This window comes from Gorilla gorilla, chromosome 23 (assembly GCF_029281585.2).
Source record: "Gorilla gorilla gorilla isolate KB3781 chromosome 23, NHGRI_mGorGor1-v2.1_pri, whole genome shotgun sequence".
NCBI classification, from domain to species: domain Eukaryota; kingdom Metazoa; phylum Chordata; class Mammalia; order Primates; family Hominidae; genus Gorilla; species Gorilla gorilla.
In genome coordinates, this window is record NC_086018.1 from 28887983 (window position 1) to 28908927 (window position 20945).

The window sequence follows — 20945 nt, forward strand, 5'->3', positions numbered from 1 at the left end:
GCCCGTGTGGCCTCCAGACGTCTGGGGGCCGCAGTTGGGCTTCTGAGTGCAGACACGCTGTGGCCTCTCAATGGTCTTGCCAGGGTAGGGACTGTCCCATCCCCAGGCGATAGATGAGGAAATTGAGGCTCTGAGGGGTGAAGCCATGCTCAGGCCGCCTGGCTGGCCACTGTCTTCCTTCTGGGCTGCTGGGGCCTCCATTAGAGGGGCAGGCGGTCATTTGAATAACAAGTTATTGTCATTTGGGGGCTGCAGTTGTGATGGGAGGCTCCCTGCCTCCTGGCTGGATGCTGACCCAAGCCCCTGTGGCCAGAGGGGGACAGGGTATGCCGTGGGCACCCTCCTCAGCTCCCCTTGGCTCGGGCCCCATGCAGCTGGCTGGCCTGACCCTGCCATGGACACCACGTGCACTCGGAACAGTGACTCAGCCATGTCCACCCCCGTGTACCTTGCCTGCCGTGGGAAGAAACGTTCTCTCACAGTATGCGTTATTTTTCAAAAAAAATCTTATATCTTGGGTTACAGATTTTCTTCATCTAAAAATAGTTTTTAGCTGATTATTTCTAAACAAGGCATTTCAGAAACCCCTTGGCAGTTACAGGCTCTGGGACTCACTGGGTGGTGTCAGCCTCTTGGTGTCCTGTGCCATTGTTAAACAGCAGCCTGGCCCTAGGCCAGCTGCCTCCTGCCCCACCTGCTGTGGTGCGCCACCCCCCAGAGACGCCCACAGCCCCATAACCCCAGATGCAGGCTGGGCTGGCAGGAAAGGGGCCCTGGGCAGCTGCGTGAGAGAGAGGTAAGAGGGGGCGTGGGAGCTGGCAGAGGGCACAGCCTGCCTCTCTCATGGAGGCCTCAGCAGCCCGGAAGGAAGAGGGTGGCCAGCCAGGCAGTGTGGGTATGACTTCACCTCTCAGAGCCTCGATTTCCTCATCTGTCGCCTGGGGATGGTCCAGTCCCTACCCTGCAAGGCCATTGAGGGGCCACAGCGTTTCTGCACACAGAAGGCATTCCATCAGTGAGAATGGCTGTGTTCCTGCAGGGAGATCGGTGAAGGCAGGGACAGGGAAGCCTCAACTGTGACATTGGGTCTTTTGGCAGACTTTGTTTTTGTTTGTTTGTTGTTGCATTTTGGGTGTTTTTGTTTTGTTTTTTGAAACAAGGTCTCATTCTGTTACACAGGCTGGAGTGCAATGGCACGATCACGGCTCACTACAGCCTTCACTTCCCTGGGCTCAGGTGATCCTCCCACCTCAGCCTCCTGGGTAGCTGGGACCATCAGCATATGCCACTATGCCCGGCTAATTTTTCTATTTTTTGTAGAAGACAGACTTTTGTCATGTTGCCCAGGCTCTTTTGGCAGAGTTTGGACAGAAGGTGGCATTGGGCTGGCCCTCAAAGGGGTGGGTGGGGTAGGACCTCTGGTGGGGGCAGGTATGAGAAGGTTCCATGCAGTGGGGACATGGCGGGAAAGGCCCCGAACAGGAGCGCTCAGGCCTTTGCAGGGAACAGGGGACAGATTGGTGTGGCTGGGGGATGGGCATGAGCAGAGAGCAAAGTGAGGTTGACTGGACGGCGGTGATTGGCTTGGGGTAGGCCTGCGATGCTGAGAAAGGAGCCCAGGCTCCATTCTGGGGGCCTCTGTGCCCAGAGAGCAGTCTCCACCTCTCCACCCAGCATAGCCCATCCTTCCCTGCACACCACAATGTAGGGAGCTGGCGCCCTGCACGCAGGTGGGTGCCTGTAGGCCTGCCACCTCCAAAGCCCAGTCCCGGCCCTGCCATTCAAGCTGGGCTCTCTTTACAGTCCTTCCCACTGACTCAGGTGGGCCCTTGCCCACCCCACCCTGGGAAGTCTGGGCCAGGATGGGGCAGGCACCTCACCCCGGCCAGGAATAGGAACGGGCACCATCTCGGGGACTGATGTTTTTTGAATGGCGCTATCCACCCTGCCCTGCTCGGCCTGGCTGTGCAGGCCTCTTGGTACCATGTCTGTTCGTAATGACCATAACAACTCTATTTTCTTCCACAGATGACTCTGGGGACGACGACGAGGCTACCACCCCAGCCGACAAGAGCGAGCTGCACCACACCCTGAAGAATCTTTCCCTGAAGTTAGATGACCTCAGCACGTGCAATGACCTCATCGCCAAGCACGGCGCCGCACTCCAGCGCTCCCTGACAGAGCTGGACGGCCTCAAGATCCCATCCGAGAGTGGGGAGAAGCTGAAGGTGGTGAACGAGCGGGCCACCCTCTTCCGCATCACATCCAATGCTATGATCAACGTGAGTACCCACCCCCACCGCCCTGGCACGGGGCTCCCTGGCTCCAGCCCCGGGGTCCCTCAGTGGGTGACCAGGGTCAGCTTGAAGGGTCAGCGTTCCATTTCCTGCAGTTCCACGGTGTTTCCCAAAGCCAGCGCCCCCCAGCTAGCTTCCGAGTTCTCAAATCATCTCCTTCACTCGGCCGTCGTTGGGCAAGGACATTTTTCTTAATTGTCTGGAGGAAACTGGAGTTGGTTGTGGACTCTGGTGCAGTCTGCAGTTACTTACTTCATGCCTCGATAAGGAAGGTCGGGGCCCCAAGTTAAGTAGCTAGCCCAGCAGGTCAGTTCTGCCCACACAGTAGGGACACAGCTGCCACACTGGCCCTCAGTGGCTGCTACTCCTCCTCCCTGGGTTCACTCCCCAGATGCAGTGGGAGCAGACGCTGTGCACAACAAGGGGAGGGTGTGGTGAGGGGCTGCAGTCGAGGGCTCCCTGAGCTAGAAGAGCCTCAGAGCTGAGCCTGCCGAGGTCGTGCCAACCTGATGGTAGACAAAGCGGGTAACCGCAGTTGTAAACTAAGCAGCCCCGCAACAGGAGTCAGCCACTCACCCCGGCTCTGGAAGCCACACGGCTAGGACTGGGAGCCAGGAGGGTGTCTCGATGGTGGTAGGAGGATAGTGCTTGGCCCTGCTTCCCTCTTTCTGTCTGGGGAGTGTTCCCCAGAAGTGTGCGTGCTCCTCCAGGCCTCCACCCTCCAGACACAGGTGTGACTGCAACAGCCTCCTCCCAGGACAGTCCCCCAGGGCGGCACATCTAGGCCAGGGGTGCAGTTGTAGGAGCTTGGGGTGGCCTGCTTGGAGTAAGGAGACCAGAGCCGAGGAGCTGTGCAGAAATGGAGGCCGCTACAGAGGAAGAAGTGAGGTCCAGAGAAGGGGGTTCAGGAGAGCCATCGTGCTGGCTGGGGACAGTGGGCAGTGCTGGTGCCCGGGTGACCTCCAGCTGGGGGACCCAGCCCCCAAACTAGGAGGTTAGACCAGGGCCGGACTGGGAGCTGGGACCAAGCTCCAGGCCCCACAAGAAATGCAAGGGCAGGGTGGGAAGATAGAGGCTGGAGCTCACTGCAGGCCAAGAGCCCAGGCTAAAACCTGGGCATCCAAGACCTGCCCCAAGCCGGCTTCACTGGCCTGTTGGCAGCATGATTGTGGGGCAGGAGGGCCACCCCACCACCCACACTTGCCCAGATATGCTCAGGCTCAGGCCTGGAGCACCCAAATGCAGCCTTGGGAATCCCACCCTGGGGCGTGAGGCTGGGCGAGGTGTGCCCCCCTTCCCGACTGCTGGGAAACTCAGCCTGCAGGTGCCCACCCGCCTCAGCTCAGCAGGTGTGTGCACCTTGTCCATCCCAGATCCCACAATGCTGGGGGGTGGGGGGCAGTTGGCCCCATATGCCAAGGATGCTGAGAGGCTGCTGGGCCACCCTGCATGTTGGCCCCATTGTCACCTGCACTGTTTTCCTACATCCACCCTCTCAGGCCCACTGTCCTCCTTACAGCCCACAGACCAGATTGCTGTACTTCTACCAGGGACACACACAAATGTGAAGCACTGAATGACATAATAATGCGTTTGTATTTCCCTGTCCCTCCCAGAAGCCACTGCCGGAGGCTTCCCAGGCACTGCCTCCCTACCCGAGACCAAAACTGCTTTGTCTTGAATAAGCAGTTTTGGCTTTTCCGAGATAATGAGCATCTCAGCTGGCTGCCGTCTTGCACAGTCTTTTACCAGACATCAGAGGCTCATCTGTGTTTATGAAGCCATCAGAACAGCTCCAAGTTTAAGTGCCTAATGAATTGTTTTATGAGAAGCACAACCCCCTGGGGTTGGTCACGATTCCTTTCTGCAGCTCCAGCATCCGGGGAACATGGCGGCAGAGTCAGCCCTGAGTGACGGAAGCTGTGCCCTGGGCTGGGTTCTGCCAAACCTGCTGGTGTTAGCCTGCCATGAGGGCCCCTCCCCAAGCTCCTGCTGTTGAATCAGGGGCAGGGAGGGCAGGAGTGCAGTGCTGCCACGACAGACTGTGCTTGTAGCCCAGGCTAGCCCAGAGGCTTGTGTTTCCCCTGGGGACCCTTCCTGACAGCCACTCCTCGCCTGGCAGGAACCGGGGTAGTTCTGGAAAGGCTGTTTGCGTGGCTCTCAGACACCAAGGGTTCAGCCCCCACTGTGTGCAGAGGAGCCATGTAGGCAAAGCCGGCCACTTGCCTGAAGGTCGTGGGATACAGGCATTCCCACCCTTGGCCAGGCCTTGGCTTTGGTACCTGTTAGGAGAAGGTGTTGGACCAGGGCTCTGTAACTAGAACATCCATGCTGCTCCCACCTCCAAACCTCCAGGGAGCCTATTCAGGCACCAGACCACTTATCCCTTCCAACAGCCTGGTTAGCACATTGAGGGATTGTTAGTGTCAACGTGGAAACTGAGGCTCAGGGAAGTCACCAGCATAACCCAGCTGGTAGGTGGCCACGCCAAGATACATGCAAACCCAGGTCTGTGTGGCCTGCAAGAGAAGTGATGGCCCTCATTCTCTCATTACCTCAAAGAGGTAAGGGTGACCTCCTTGGAGGGTTGCAGAGGCCCCCTCCTGCTGTGGCTACACACAAAGGCCAGGATGCGGGGCAGCCTCACCTGCACCCTGGGCGGGATCCCAACCTCAAAGATCTCCGTGAGTCCCTGGAGTGTCTTACCTTTCAGCTTCAAGGTATCCTCTGGTCACCATGGCTGCAGCCCCACCAGGGCCCCTCCTGGGAAGCCAGGGACTTGGATATGGAAGCCACGCACCGCAGTCCCCAGAAGGTAGAAATCATCACCCCCAATCTCTTCCGATCTCACAGTGAGAAGGAGCTGCTTCTCCCACTGTGGGGGCCCCACTGCAACTCCATCCCACTCCCCAGCCCCGCCCTGACTGTGATGTGTGCGGGGATGCTCCTAGCATCCCCTAGCGCCCGTGCCTGCATTAGGGAAATCTCTACTGCCACTGGCTCCTCGGACAGGGCAGACCCTCTTCCTGGTGAAATGCTGTGTGTTTTCCACTTTGTGGGCTCTGATTGAGCCGGATCGTAGAAGTGGAGCCTAAAATGAGGGATGGCTAGCCAGACAAAGCCCACATGGAGGGTGTCCTTCACAGCGTGCTGGGGCAGGCAGCTCTCTTCCTACAGGGACAGGCTGGCTGCTCCATCTTCACTTTTCCCCAAGACCACAAAGAATCTGGGGTTGTTCCGGCTTCAGGAGAAAAGTCAGGGTGGTTGGGTGTGGTGGCTCACACCTGTAATCCCAACACTCTGGGAGGCTGAGGTGGGTGGATCACTTGAGGCCAGGAGTTCAAGACCAGCATGGCCAACATGGTGAAACCCTGTCTCTACTAAAAATACAAAAATTAGCTGGGCATGGTGGCACGTACCTGTAATCCCAGCTACTTAGGAGGCTAAGACAGGAGAATCACTTGAACCCAGGAGGCAGAGGTTGCAGTGAGCCGAGATCGCACCACTGCATTCCAACCTGAACGACAGAGTGAGACTCTGTCTCAAAAAAACAAAACAAACAAACAAAACTTAGCCAGACATGGTGGTGCATTCTTGTAGTCCCAGCTACTCAGGAGGCTGAGGCAGGAGAATCGTTTGAACCCAGGAGATGGAGGTTGCAGTGAGCCAAGATCACGCCACTGCACTCCAGCCTGGCAACAGAGTGAGACTCTGTCTCAAAAAAAGAAAAAAGAAAAAAAAAAAGAAAAGTCAGGTGATTTCTAAATTTCTTTCAAGTTTGGGAAAGGACATTGATATCATAAGCCTTTAGGTCCTCAGCTCCTAGAAGTGCAGGGAGGGAGGGGGGGTCCTCTGGATGATTCCCGAGAGCCCAGGACCCACGGCTAGTGGTGCAGGCCCATTCCACGCACCATCTGGTCCTCGCAGGGCGCTGCAGCCATCCTCACCTCATGTCAGGAATGGCTTCAGCCCCAGGGGTTTGAGGGAACAAGGTGCTCAGAGGTGGTTTCTGGATTGGGAATCTGGAACAGCAACACTGTGTTTCAACCCCTCACGCCTTTACCAGTGCTGTACCTTCTAGAACACCCCTTCCTCACCCTTCAGGTACTGGCAGCTCCCTTGTCATCCTTCAGAACCCCACAGGGACATCACCATGGCTTTCCAAGGCCTCTCTTGGGCAGCCATCCTCTTGGCTGGGACCCCAGCTCCCAGGCATACGACCACATGGCACTTAATCCATTGTTTCAACCACTCCCCACTGGGCTTTGTGCTCCCTGAGGTCAGGCTGAGTGTCTTACTCACGGGTGTCCCCGACAGTAGCCCCGTGGGAGTGCCAGTGAGTGATGTTTCATAGTGGGTCTTGTGTCTCTAGATAAAGCACTCCAAGTGGCCCACGGCTCACATTTACCTGTGATGTTACCTTTTACAAAGCTCTTCTAGTCCCATTTTCTCACCTGAACAAGGTCAGTGAGAAAGTGGAGGCCCAGCCCCGAGGCCTCAGCCTGCTGAGGTCACCCCTGCACCCCGCACCCCCCTGCATTCCCCTTCCAGAGGGATCACCTGGCCCAGAACAGCATTTCGTGGCATTAAATTGTATGGGCAACCACACTTTCCATGTGCACGCCACACTGGGCTCCAGCCTCCCTCTGCCTTGTGGCATTTTGATTGGCAGGGTTCTTTTTTTTTTTTTTCTTTGAGATGGAGTTTCGCTCTTGTTGCCCAGGCTGGAGTGCAATGGCATGATCTTGGCTCACCACAACCTCGGCCTCCCAGGTTCAAGCTATTCTCTTGCCTCAGCCTCCTGAGTAGCTGGGATTATAGGTATGCACCACCACACCCGGCTAATTTTGTATTTTCAATAGAGACAGGGTTTCTCCATGTTGGTCAGGCTGGTCTCGAACTCCCGACTGCAGGTAATCCGCCTGCCTCGGCCTCCCAAAGTGCTGAGATTACAGGAGTGAGCCACCGCGCCTGGCCCTGGCAGGGTTCTTTCTAGCCGGACTCAGAGGGTGTACTTTGTGGGCCTTGGAAGGACCCTCTGGGGTCAGCATCTGAGTAAGTCAGCAGCCCCGTCGTGAACTCAGGGCAACCCCTCTCTCATCACACAGCTAGGAAAGCCCTGCCTGATGGGCACTTGACATCAGACCTTAGCAGCTGCCTCCTGATCCCTGCCCAGGCCTGTGCCAGGCAGGGACTCGCAGGGAACAGGCAGTCCAGCAAACTCTTAAAATGACAGGCTGCCAGGCACGTGCTCATCAGTGTGACCTGTTCTAAGATGACCCAGGGCCGCCAGCTCACATGCCCACTTTTGAAGGCCAAGTTTAGGGAGAGCCCGGGAAGGTTCCCAGTTGGCGGAGAGGCAGATTCCTGTCCAGCTGACCACAGCCCAGCGGGAAAGCCAGGGCAAGCCTTGGCTGGGCCTACAGAGGGCCGAGGCAGCAGACACAGAATGGGAAGTAGGCTTTCTCCCAGGCAGAGAAGGAAAATATTACTATTTTCCCTTCTGGGCTGTCATCGTGCGCAGGTCTTTCTGCTCTGGCCGGGATGGGGACCTGCACCGGTTTGGCTCTGAAGCCCCCCTCCTCTGTTATTCCCACCTGCCCACCCAGTTATCCTTCCTGGGCCTCTGGACAGTTCTCCAGTCATGGTGGGCCCGTGGGCAGGACTTGGTCATTGGGCAAGGCTTGTCAACTGTGTGGGTGGTGGCCTCACCGCCCCACTGCCCTGGAAAGGAGAGCAGACTCCTTGCCGTCCCCCTCAGGGAACCTGGAGAGATCAGCTTGGCTCTTGGCTTTCAGCCATGAGAGAGAAACAGGGTATGGGGTTCACACGATTCCTGAGCATCTCTGGTGGGCCCAGCAGCCTCTCCCGACCCGTTCCCCACAGGCCACCTGTCCCTGGTTGCGTCTTCCTGCCCTGGTGGCAGTTCCCCCAACACCCATGCCCCAGCTCCTAAGGACTGGGCTATGAGGGGCTATGAGGGGCCCTGCCAGTGGGGAGCCAGGATGGGAAAGGGGATGAGTGTTCCATGCATTGCGTGGCATGCCAGACATTCTGCATGCACCTCCCCTGCCCCCACTCTGCAGGCTTACGCATGGGGAGACCAAGGCTGAGGGGCTCAGGATCCCAACTGAAAAGGATACAAGCCCATGCCATTCTTGATTCCAGAGCCCGCTACACTGCTGCATTATGGTAGAGAAATAAACCTGACCCTCCCCTTGATCAGAGTCAGGAGGTCAGGAACACCTCCCCTGTCTACCCTCACCCTGCATCCCTGTCCTGGCACCACTGACCACCCACCTTCTGCAGGCCTGCAGAGTCTCACAGATCTTTCCACTGCAGCATCTTCACCCTGTCCTTCCTGCAAGGGCAGGTCGCAGTATCTCTCACAATCCCCGTAGCCCTGTAGCCTCTATGCCTGGCTCAGAGCCCAGCACATGGGAGCCTCGGCAAATGAGAGAGAGAGAGGAGGGGTGGGGAGAATATTGTAAAAAATCACAGGAGCAAATGAATGAATCGCTTAGTGTCTGGCAAAATTCCCTAGTGGGTAATTTTTTTTGACTCTGATAAAAGCCAGCCTAGCAGATCCGTGCTTGAATTACTGTTTTGGGTAACTGTGAATTCTCCTGCCATTTAAGAGAAACCTCGTAGGACTATTAAATGACTTTGGTTTTTAGAATGAGTCTTGAACCTGCACACAGGTGCTCGGCCAGGCATGGGGTGGGGACATTCTCCCTCATAGCAGCATCCTCCCTGAGCACCAGGGTGTACCTTGTACAGTGGCACTGCCTCTGTCACTTGGCTTAAGGTGGAGAATGATTGAGTTCGTACATATTACAAGCTCATGCTTGGAGTGTTAGCATCCATAAAGTGAAAAAGCTGCGAGAGCAGGTTCTGTCTGCAGGTCAGGGCAGCAGAGCAAGGCTGGGGCGTGCTCTCCCCTGCAGTCCTGAGCCCCCTGGGTGGACTGGCAGCTGGGCTCCATCCTGCTTTTTAGTAGCCTGTGGGCTTGTTCCTGCTGCTGTCCCTCCAGTCCCTGCAGGCGGGGCCCAGGCAAGACAGACTGCACCTGACTCGACCCCCATTCCTGAACTTGGAAGGCTCCTCATAGTTGGTCACTCATGCTGGGCCTAGGACATGGTCCTTCTGACCACATGACCCCCTGTGGCACTTGGGAACCTTGAGCTGTGAGGATGAACACAGCCCCAGCCTTGTGGGCCCCACACCCTCCTGTGGGAGCTGTAACCACATAGGTGATACGGGATGTCAGCGGCAAAAGGACCTTTAGGGGAAAGAGCCAGTGAGGTGGGATGGGGTGAGAGGCCACAGGTGCAGACAGGCTGGGGGCTAAGCAGGGGCACAGGTGCTAGGCACCCTGGAGTGCACACTGGGAGCCACAGAAGGGGAGGTTGGAGTGAAGAGGAGGCCAGTCACAAGGGACCTTGTGCTGACAGCGTTCTGCTTCCACTTGAAATGAGACAAAGGACTCAATGCCAAGTGACTCAATGCCAATGTCAATGACTCAGGGCCAAATAAAATGATCCCACGTGCATTTTAGCAAGACCCCTCTGCTGTTTGGAGAATGCGCTATCCGCGAGGCAGGGGCAGGTGCTCGGAGACCCTTCGGGGGCCCCTTGGGCAGAGAGAGTAGAGCTGGCACCCGTGAGAGTGGGCAGTGCTGCTCTGAGCTGAAGGCAGGGACAGCAGAGTTGCTGTGTGGTTGAGAAAAGAGGCCATGGGGAAGGACCCCATGCTGGGGGCCTAAGCCGCTAGAGAATGGGAGCCTTGCTGTCTGACGCCCTGCTTGGCCCACACATGGTTCCGCAGGATGCAGGAGGGTCTTTCCCAGGAGTGGGTTTTGTGTGGCCAGTGAGTGGGCAGAGCTAGCTTGCAGAGCTAGCTCAAGGTGCCCAGTGCAGGCAGAAAGCAGGGCTGGGCTGGCCAACAGAGGGTAGATGCTTACCAGGCCTGATGGGAGAGATGCCGCACTCTTGGTCCCTGGGTTTACCAAGGAAGGTAGCATCCCTCAGGAGACACACTTTGGTGCCTGCTGCAGGGCTGGCTGGGCAGTATGGGGTGCCTGCAACATCCTGATGGCAAGGACATGGGAAAACCTGGGGAGGAAGGGCACCCGGCACAGCCAGCACTCGATGGAGTGGGCTCGGGGGACACTCCACTTGGGGACACTCCAGCTGCAAGGGCAAAGTACGAGGGGGAAGTAGGAGACATTGGGGGCACCAGATAGCCAGAGTGGGCACTGGGGGTAGCCAGGGGCTGCTGGGAAGAGGGTCACAGGAACAGAGACAGCAACCTGGGGCCCTCAGTCAGGGCTTCTGATGTGGGGCATCATAGAAACAAAGACCCCTATCAGAAGGGGCCCCACTGCTGGACATGCTGAGGCTTCTCTGAGGCCCCTCTTGGCTCACGGCCCAGGAGATCACGTGGGGCTCCTTAGGCCAACCCAGGCAGGGGTGAGAGGCCCGGAGCTGCCCTCCCTTGTCCCTCCGGGGCCTGTGGGGCAGGTTTCTGCCCAGCTGACCACCGTCCTGCTCTGACAGCTTGCTCATCCAGGGCCTGGGGAGATGAGTAAAAATAGACTCCAGATTTGTCTAAAATCAGTTGGCAAACTGGAAGCCAGATGGTGTTGGTTCCTGTGTGCGACTGGCAAACTATTTTGAATGTGGAGAGGCTATTTTAAAGTTTTAATTGGACTGGAAAGCTGCTTCACCAGTGCCGAGAGTGAGTCACGTCAAGGAGACATTCTGATCGACCCCCGGTGGGGACTGGGAAGGGCTGAAACCCCTGTGTGCTACCAGCCTGTGCCAAGCGCTCCTGTGAGGAGCAGGCCCTGGAAGCTCAGCCCTGGGGGTCAGGCAGGTGATGGAGAGACAGCATGACAGCTTGGCTGGGCCAAAGGGATCCCCGGGGGAGCCCAGCACTTCCCCTTGTGGCTCCATGGGTCCCCAGTCTGGGTCTTGGACACTTAAGACCAGAATCGCAGTGCAGCTCCTTCCTGCCTTTGTGAGGCACCTGCTGAGCTTGGGTTTCATCTTGTGTAAAGTGAAGCCAGGCCAGGCGCGGTGGCTCACGCCTGTAATCCCAGCACTTTGGGAGGCCGACGCGGGCAGATTACTTGAGGTCAGGAGTTTGAGACCAGCCTGGCCAATATAGTGAAACCCTGTCTCTACTAAAAATACAAAAATTAGCCAGGTGTGGTGGCAGGTGCCTGTAGTCCCAGCTACTCAGAAGGCTGAGGCACGAGAATCGCTTGAGCCTGGGAGGCATAGGTTGCAGTGAGCTGAGATGGCACCACTGCCCTCCAGCCTGGGCAAGAACAAGACTCTGTCTCAAAAAAAAAAATAGGTGAGGCCAGCCTGCCACTCCTCAATGGCAGGGGAGGCAAGATCCTGTTACTCCAGTGAGTCCCCTGGCCATGCAGAGGGGTTCAGGGAGACCGTGACTCTCTGCGATCTCACCGCTCATCACCTTCAGAACCCCAGGCTGGTGAGAGGCAGGGTCTGTGGCAACAAGGGATGTGAGGATCAGCGTGGAGGGTGGGTAGCCTTGGCCCTAGAAACCCGGAGAGCAGAGGGTCCTCCGGCCGCCCACCTGGGAGCCCAGAGCCAGAGGGCAGACACGTCAGATGCCTGGCAGATCCTGGACCAGCCGCAGATAAGAACACGGCCCTTTCTCCCATTATCCCTGCACCAGGGGTGCTGGGACCTCCTGGGTGTGCTAATGGCTGGAGCCAGTTGCCTAGCCTGGACCATATGGGCATTTGGCCCATCTCCCCACCTCCTCCATGAGCCCAGTGGCTGCCCACGTCAATGCCCAGCAGGCCTCTGGTGCCTCCCTCACATCCCTGTCTAGAAGGGAAGTTTCCAGGCAGCCACTGAAGGCCAGACAGGGTCCTGGCTCTGCATGCTCCCAAGAGCCTGAGAGGCTGCCCTAGGTCACACACAGGGGACCCAGGCTAGCTGACCTCACACCTTGCTCTCCCGCCTGGCCTGGGGAGCAGTGAGATCACTGTCAGGATTAGGATTAGGATTAGGAACAGCAAAAGCGATTAGAGTTTGTCCTCCTCTTCCTGGGGTACATCTGGGCAAAGGTTTCCAGGTCAGAGATGCTCAATGTCTGTCCCATGGGGCACCGGTGACCAGCAGCAACCCCCGCTCAGACCTCACATGGCATGGCCCCTGACTTGGTTTCCCCTGGGTGGGCAGCCCTTACAGCCTTCTTCCCCAGGCCAGACTTCTCAGTAGGGAGAGTCCCTGGTGGTCAGGCAGGGCCTGGACTCCCCAGGTGGGGCTGCCCCAGGGCGGAGACCCCCCTTGTCTGTCGAGCTTTGTGGTTCTCACTCTGCTTGGGGGCAACTCAACAGGCTCCCTGCCCTCCCCATGGAGACAGGACCACACTGCCCAGGGGCCCTGCACCCCAGGCCGGCCCCTCTGCATCTCAGAGCACCCACACCCCCAACACCCCTTTCATCAGAACCCTCTGTGCAGCACTAGGGGGTAGGCAGAAGGGGCAGGGCCAGGAGACTGGAACTTTGTCCCCACGCTGAGGACAATCAACCTGACAGGTCACAGAATCAGGGACTCTGTAGGAGTCCAGGAGGGCGCCAGGAGATTACAGGCCTGTCCCAGGGTGGGCAGTGGGGTAGCACCCATGCAGGGCCCAGGTACCACCTCCAGCTCCCACTAGGACCCCTCACTCTCTTCCCCTTAAACAATTCAGGACACAAATGTGTGGGTAGGGGGCTTCAGGTCAGCCTGTCTCTCCTCCTGCTCACAGCTGAGCACAAGCCTCCTGGCCCCAGGTAGAGTTGTCACACAGCCTCAGAGAAATGAGACCACGTTCAGGCCTGGGCTGGGTCAGCCAGGGCTCCCTGGGCCCCTGGGAACCTCCCCCTGCCAGTCCCTCTGCCGGGCCCCAAGCCTAATCCAGCTTATCAAGTACACAGCACACAGCCCAGCTCAGCATTCTGAGAACAGCAGGGCCACACCAGGCGCCTGCCTCTCCCCACAGCACAGCCAGGATGGGGCCTGGAGAAGGCTGGCGGCAGCAGAGGAGACCCTGGGAGTCAGGGATGGACACCAGGTGGGTGTATCCGGGCTGGGGGAGGTGGACGGGCTCTCTGCATCCATGGGGTGACCAGGCAGCTCATGTGCTGTGGTGGTAAAGGCCTTGGGTGCAGCCACATGAGGCCTTTGATATTAGGGCACAGCAGTTTTCACCCTGCCCCGCTTTTAGGTGACTGTGACACTCTACGACCTGCATGTGCCCAGCCTAGGCACATGTACCCAAATGAGGCCCAGCTGTCCTAGGGACTTCCTGTCTCCCTGCTGCACGATGCCAGCTGGCCCTTTGGTAGCCTTGAGGGGGACTGAGGTCACTCACGGCCAGTTTATCAGCCAGCAACCCTGGCTGTGTGTACAAAGTCCTCAGCTGGGGCTAAGGGTGCTGGGAGGCCACCCCTTCTCCCTGAGGCTAGGGCTGGGCTCTGTTGCTTGGACAGGGTTATTCCCAGGCAGCCTGGTTAGTGAATATCTCCCAGGAACCTAGCTCCACACCAGGAAGGCTCTGGGATCCCACAGCATCCCTGCCCTCAAGGGGCTCCCAGACGGCAATCAAGATTTGGCTTTACAAAGTAAACCCTAACAGCACTGGTTCCATGCCCTGGGGGACATGCAGGTGAGATGCTCGGGGACTTGGATCCTGGCCCTACACACACCTCCTTGTGGCCCTGGGCAAGTCCCTCAGTCACCCTGAGCCTTCATTTCCTCCTCGGTCATGCACACTATAAAAAAAAAAAAAAATCTACCTCAGTGCTTGTAAGAATGCCTGCAATGCCCTGCCCCACAGTGGGCCCACGGTGTGAGGGAGGCGGGGCTGGCATCAGAATCAGCAGGAGGGTTTGAATTTGAGCCAGGGAAAGGCAAGAAGACAGGATACCTGGTGGGCCACACTCAGGGCCCTGGGAAGGAATGGAGCCCCAGGAGATGAGGCTGGAGAGGATTGGAAACCATTTTCTATGAGAGGCTGTCAGCTGCCCGGATCTGGTGGAGAAAACAAATACTCCATTTTCCCTTGAAGGAGAAAATAGTCATTTCTAAAGTATTAGAGTCCCTGTGAACAGCAAAGGTAGGAGGTAGGGGGCCTAATTCATCTTTGTTCTCTGGTCATCTTTCCCTCTTTGCTTTTGCTGCTGGGAAGCCCAGGCACCCTCAGATGTGAGTTTGTGGGAATTCTTACCATGACCTTTGGCTACTATTTTAAACTGCTGTTGTATGGCTCTTTCATAAGTCTTGTAAATGACATGAGGTATATGAAAACAAAGCACCCATCTATGTGAGAACTTGTGGACTGAGAGGATGATTCTGGGGGCTGTAGGAGATTGGCAGGAAGTGATGGTGCAGGGATGAGGGAGGGCGGGGCAGAGGCCTTGTGCAGCCAGATAGGCAAGAACCCAGAAAACCATGAAGCACCAATTCACTCTCACCATGCACAGCACAGCCCTGGCCTCTGCACCCCTACTTGCATCAGGCAGGCAAGGGGATCGTGCCTTGTGTGGAGGTGGCCCTGGGGCTAGACAGACCTGGGATCCCATCCTGTTCACCCTGTACTGACCCGATTAGCCCCTTCTCCCAGTCCCGGGATGCAGGGGACTTCCCTGAAGCAGCACCCAGGGAGATGAGGGTGTCCTTCCTCACTTGCACTCTGAGCCTTGAGACCAGCTCAGCAGAGCCTGGAGACCTGCATGGGCCAGGGTCAGCAGAGCAGCAGTGTCAGAGAGCCCATGAACAGGTGGCTGGAACCAAGACTAACTTGACAGAGCACTGGGCCGAGCTTAGGGCAATGTGGGGAGGAGGGCCTCGTGGGAGCTGCAGCCAGGTAGGAGTTAGAGCAAGCTCTCAGTTGAGGACCTGGGTTCTGGATCTGGCTCTGCCACCTCCTTGCTGGGTGCCTTCAGGGCTAGCTTTGCTGTCTTGGGATGGGGTGGGAGTCTCTGTCTACCCAACTCATGGGGCTTCTGTAAGGGTCTGGAACATTCCTGAGGCACCCAGAGGGATACCGTCCCCCTGCCTCCGCCACCGCCCTTACACCCACTGGCACAAAACCAGCAAAGAGGTGCCATCTGGTCTGGCTGCCGGGGCACACTGTCTCTGAGTCTGTTTTCAGGGTCCTCACTCTAAGGCCTACAGCAGTGAGAGAGGGACAGGGCTGTGGGTGAAGCAGGACGGCCGCTGTAGGACTCCAGGTGGTGAAAGGCTCGGCTCCCAGTCACAAGCCAGGGAGCAGTGGAGTCAGGCCTGGAGCTGGGTCTCCCAGGACTCACCCAGGCCCACTATGGGGTCTTCAAATTGTATGATGGACAGTGACTGCAGCCCCACACCCAAGGGACAGCCTTATAAGACCCATAAACTCAAAATAGCCCAGACCTTGAACACCCTGGACTCAGTCTCACACATCATCAGGATGAGGCGCATGAGATAAGGAGGTTTTTTTCTTTCCTCGAGGAGGCCTTTCCCCCTGCCTCGGCCTGCAGGGAGGAGACCTTCATCTGTCCAATGGGGGTGACTGCACTCCTCCCACCTGGAGAATTTTGCCGGGTGAGCGGAGACAGGGCAGCTTGTGGGCACAGCATCTGTCGGGCATCACCGTCTGTCTCACAGAGAGGATGTGGGCTCAGAGGGTCCAAGGGGCTTCTGCTGGAACCCAGGTTTTCCAACTCCTGATAGTGCACCCCTGGCCACCACACTCTGCTGGCTTCCTCGGGCAGGCCATGTTGCATCTCCAGGCCCCATTTCACATCTCTGGGATGAGGAGGCACACCTTGCCCTGCCCACCCTGCGTGGTGCTTGAGGGAGATGGGGGAGGGAAGGTGCCCAGAGGAGGGCTTGTTCAAGGAGTGGCATCCCTGGGGCAGGCTGTGCAGCCAGCACCCTGGAACAGGGGCAGGCTGGGGGCCCCTTTCCACCAAGCCAGGCCAGCCACGAGAGCTCGGGCTCTCCCTGTGGGGTGGGTGAGTCCCCAGGCAGGGTGCCCCAGTGCACAGCCTTGGGGAGCCTCCCACCCTTGGAGGTGCTCTCCTGAGGCTGCCTCAGGACACCCCCGTCTCGCTCCCACTGCTGTCAGTCCCACCCCCCGGTAGGTGTCACTTGGCAGCAAATGTCTGGGAGCAGCTGCTGATTCAGGGGGCATTCCTGGCACAGTCGCTGGAGAGACCGACCCAATGGGCAGGCATCTGAGCGGTTCTGACTGAGGGGCAGGCCGTTTTCTGGGAGAGCGATGCTGCAGAGGTCTGAGGAGTGGTGGGAGTTAGCGGTTGTGGCCTGGGCACCAGCTGCCAGGGCAGATGCGGGAGGGGATCCATGAGGCACGTCTGTTGAGTGCTCCCTCGACCTGCCTGCCACATCACCTCCTGACATTTCCTCAACAGCTGCCTTGTCCCTGTGTCACAGGTGAGGAATGGTGTGCCCATCTTCCTCCTTTGGGGTGGGACAGCCTGTGATGTGCATGGAGCTCAGTGGGTGCTCCAGGTCAGCTGGGGCAATTGGGTGGGGAGGAAGTGCTGGGGAGTGGCAGCTGGGGCCACTGATGCAGATGCGGGCCAAGGAAACGTCCCTTCCTACTGGCTTCAAGAATGTGTCCAGAAAGGGCAAATCCAGAGGTTCCTAGATTTGATCTCACTGCCCTCCAGGGACAGCTGAAGCCTGAGCCATCCTCTCCACTGTAATGACAGGGCAGAATGACCAACCCCTGCTTCAAAACTGGTGGTGGAACCATCTATGGACCTGGGAAGCTGAAAAGATTCTGGATGTCTTAGTAGGCCACAAGCTTGAAGGGAAAACCTTAAAAGCAGTTATGTGATTCAGACTCTGAGGTAGCTTGGTAGAAAGTGCCAGTCCCACTTCTGCCAGACAAGACCAATTACCTCTCTGAGCTGGGGAGGATAGCAGAACGTGGCTTTCCTTCCTTCTGTGCCACGGCCAGGGACGGGCCCAGGGTAGACAAGGGCCAGTGACAAGCCTGAGGCCTAACACTGCAGGGAGGACGTGGCCGCAGAATGCTCGGGCCCTACCATAATGAGCAACAGCAGCCACCTCAGCTCCAGGCTGAACCAAACCAGCTGCTGCTGGGGAGGCAGCGTGCAGACCCGTGGCACCCAGGTTTGCTGTTCCCCAACTGGCATCCTGACCGTGGGAGGCCAACCAGGGTGGGTGCTGGTTGCTGGGCGGGCTCTGAGAAGGCCAGGGTTCCCACATCCCCAAGGAGGCCAAAGGGGGCAGTAAGCATGTTTGTGACCATCCCAGCAGAGGGGGCAGCTAGATGGCCCCCAGGGCCTTCTTCACTGCAGGTGTCAACAAAAACAGACTCTGCAAAATATTTGAAGAGATTTATTCTGAGCCAAATATGAGTGACCACAGCCATGACATAGCTCTTGGGAGGTCCTGAGAACATGTGCCCAAGGTGGTTGGGGCGCAGCTTGGTTTTATATATTTTAGGGAGGCATGAGGCAGCAATCAAATACATTTAAGAAATACATTGGTTTGGTTCAGAAAGGCGGGACAGCTCAAAAGCAAGGTGGGGAGGGGGCCTTCCAGGCTATAGGTAAATTTAAACATTTTCTGGTTGGCACTTGGTTGAGTTGTCTAAAGACCTGGGATCAATAGAAAGGAAATGTTCAGGTTAAGATGAAAGATTGTGGAGACCAAGGTTCTTTTTAAGTCTTATAGTGGCTCCCCTTGGAGACAACAGATGACAAATGTTTCCTGATCAGACCTTTAAAAAGGTGCTAAGACTCTTACTTAACTCTTCAGGGTTGGGAGGGCCTGGAAGAAAACGATCTAGCTCTGTGAATAGAGATTCTTTACAGACGCACGTTTCCCCCACAGAGGACAGCGTTGCAGGGCCACTTCAAAATATGGCAAAGAAGCATGTTTTGGGATGAAATACTTTTTCTTCCTTGACTCGTAATGTTATGCCAGAGTCAGGTTGGAAAGTAAGTCACGATATATAGGGTTAAATAAAACCCATCTGATGAGAATGTATGGTTTTTAGGGCATGACTCCCCAGACGCCTTAGATAGGAATTTGGGCAAGATAAAAAATATCAGAGCTTAGTCCTCACAGGGAATGGAGGTGGGGGAGCAGATGTGTTATAGGAAAGGGGTCCTGATCCAGACCCCACGAGAGGGTTCTCGGATCTCGCACAAGAAAGAATTCAAGGCGAGTCTGCAGTGCAAAGTGAGAGCAAGTTGATCAAGAAAGTAAAGGAATAAAAGAATGGCTACTCCATAGACAGAGCAGCCCCCAGGGCTGCTTGTTGCCCATTTTTATGGTTATTTCTTGCTGATATGCTAAACAAGGGGTGGATTATTCATGCCTCCCCTTTTTAGACCATAGAGGGTGACTTCCTGATGTTGCCATGGCATCTGTAAACTGTCATGGCGCTGGTGGGAGTGTAGCAGTGAGGACGACCAGAGGTCACTCTCGTCGCCATTTTGGTTTTGATGGGTTTTGGCTGGCTCCTTTACTGCAACCTGTTTTATCAGCAAGGTCTTTATGACCTGTATTTTGTGTCTCATCCTGTGACTTAGAATGCCTTAGCTGTCTGGGAATGCAGCCCAGTAGGTTTCAGCCTCATCTTACCCAGCTCCTGTTTAAGGTGGAGTTGTTCTGGTTCACATGCCTCTGACAGATGGGCCCCTGCCAGAGGCCAGGGTCTCATACCGCCACTCCTCCCTCCCCAGGCCTGCAGGGACTTCTTGGAACTAGCAGAGATACACAGTCGGAAATGGCAGCGGGCACTGCAGTATGAGCAGGAGCAGCGCGTACACTTGGAGGAAACCATTGAGCAGCTGGCCAAGCAGCACAACAGCCTCGAGCGGGCCTTCCGCAGTGCCCCTGGCCGGCCGGCCAACCCCTCCAAGAGCTTCATTGAGGGTGAGTGGGCAGTCAGGGCAGGGCTGTCCCATGACCTTCTGCCAGCTGGCTCTGCATACACAACTTCTGCTCCCCCACATGCATATCCCTGGCTGTGCCCACATGTGGGCTGGGCTTTGCCAACTCTTGACTGCCTCTTCGTGGTTTTGTATCTCCCATGTCCATCACCCCCTGGCAACAGTTTCTCTGCACCTAGGTTCACATTCTCAAGAGTTAAATTTAATGAGCCCAGCTGTCCCCTGTGTGACAGGGGTGTCCTGGTGCCAGGTGGCCACCCACCTAGCCTTGGGTTGGGGGTCATGGGGACCCTGGACAGGGGTCCATCAGAGAGGGAAGCTGGGCCACAGAAAGACTGACCCACATGTTGAGAGATCGGGGAGGCTTCCAGAAAGAGGCCCCTGTGCGGTGAATGCGTTGAAAGCACATGATTCTAGCAGAGGGAGCAAGGGTGGCCGCAGCCCAGGGAATCAGGGCTGCCCAGGTGACTGAAGCAGGAGGGGAGTTGAGGCCCGATGGGGGTTGGGGGAGCCCTTGGCTCTGGACTTAGGGAGGCGAGATGAGCCTTTTGTGAGGTTACAAACTAAAGCTCTGTCTGTGTCTCTAGGAAGCCTCTTGACTCCCAAAGGAGAGGACAGTGAGGAAGATGAAGATACCGAGTACTTTGATGCCATGGAAGACTCTACATCCTTCATCACCGTGATCACCGAGGCCAAGGAAGACAGGTAAGGTGGCTGCAGCTGGGCAGAGCCTCCCCCACCCTGGTCTTAGGCTGCATCTGGTCTTTTCGCCAGCTGTCTAGTTGTCTACTTGGGGTTTTCTTTCCTTTAAATCTTGCTTTGGCCAGGCCCAGTGGCTCCCAGCACTTTGGGAGGCCAAGGGTAAGAGGATTGCTTGAATACAAGAGTTCGAGACCAGCCTGGGCAACATGGCGAAACCCTGTCTCTACAAAAAATACAAAAACTAGCCAGGCATGGTGGTGCAGGCCTGTAGTCCCAGCTACGTGGGAGGCTGAGGTGGGAGGGTCGCTTGAGCCCAGGGAGGTGGAGGCTGCAGTGAGCCATGGTCATGCCACTGCACTCTAGCCTGGGCAACAGAGAGACCCTGTCTCGAAAAATCAATAATCTATCTGTCTTGCTCCAGATGGGATTTCATTGTTGTGTGAGCCTCATAGAGTATACTTACACAAACCTAGCTGATAGAGCCTGCCACACACCTGGGCTATATGGCACAGCCTATAGCTCCTGGGCTACAAACCTGTACAACATGTGACTGTACTGAATATTGTAGGCAATTGTGACACAATGGTTAAGGATTTGTGTATCTAAACATAGAAAAGGTATATTAAAAATACAATATGATAGTCTTATGGGACCACTGTCATATACACTATCCACCCTTGAAATGTTGTTATGCGGTGCCTGTCTACACACAGAACACACGGCAGTGACCAGGACATTTACTAGCAATGAAAATGATGTTGTCTGGAGAGAGGACGGGCCAGGTCCCAAGGAGGCCTCGGGATTCATCAATAACTTGCCTCCCGCTTTGTATTTCCTGCAGAAAAGCTGAAGGTAGCACCGGGACAAGTTCCGTGGACTGGAGCTCAGCAGACAATGTAAGTGAGGGGGAGCACTATAAGGGCCGGAAGGCAGCTTCTTGCCTAGGGGGTGGGAGGGACAGGCCAGCACCAAGAACTGGG

At 56.6% G+C, this 20945-nt stretch overlaps 1 protein-coding gene across 9 annotated transcripts in view; it reads left to right on the forward strand.

The window, feature by feature from the left end:
* The window catches only part of OSBP2 (oxysterol binding protein 2), a 224479-nt gene that overhangs the window by 173771 nt on the left and 29763 nt on the right, over positions 1-20945 (forward strand). For 8 of the 9 annotated variants that reach the window (XM_055374217.2, XM_055374220.2, XM_055374219.2 and 5 more), the window contains 4 exons: positions 2029-2282; positions 19054-19246; positions 19851-19968; positions 20807-20861. In XM_055374217.2, coding sequence (XP_055230192.1) covers positions 2029-2282; positions 19054-19246; positions 19851-19968; positions 20807-20861 — 620 coding nt within the window. Of the gene's footprint in view, positions 1-2028; positions 2283-13274; positions 13398-19053; positions 19247-19850; positions 19969-20806; positions 20862-20945 lie in introns of those variants that run through there. The other variant, XM_055374222.2, reaches the window with a different exon arrangement.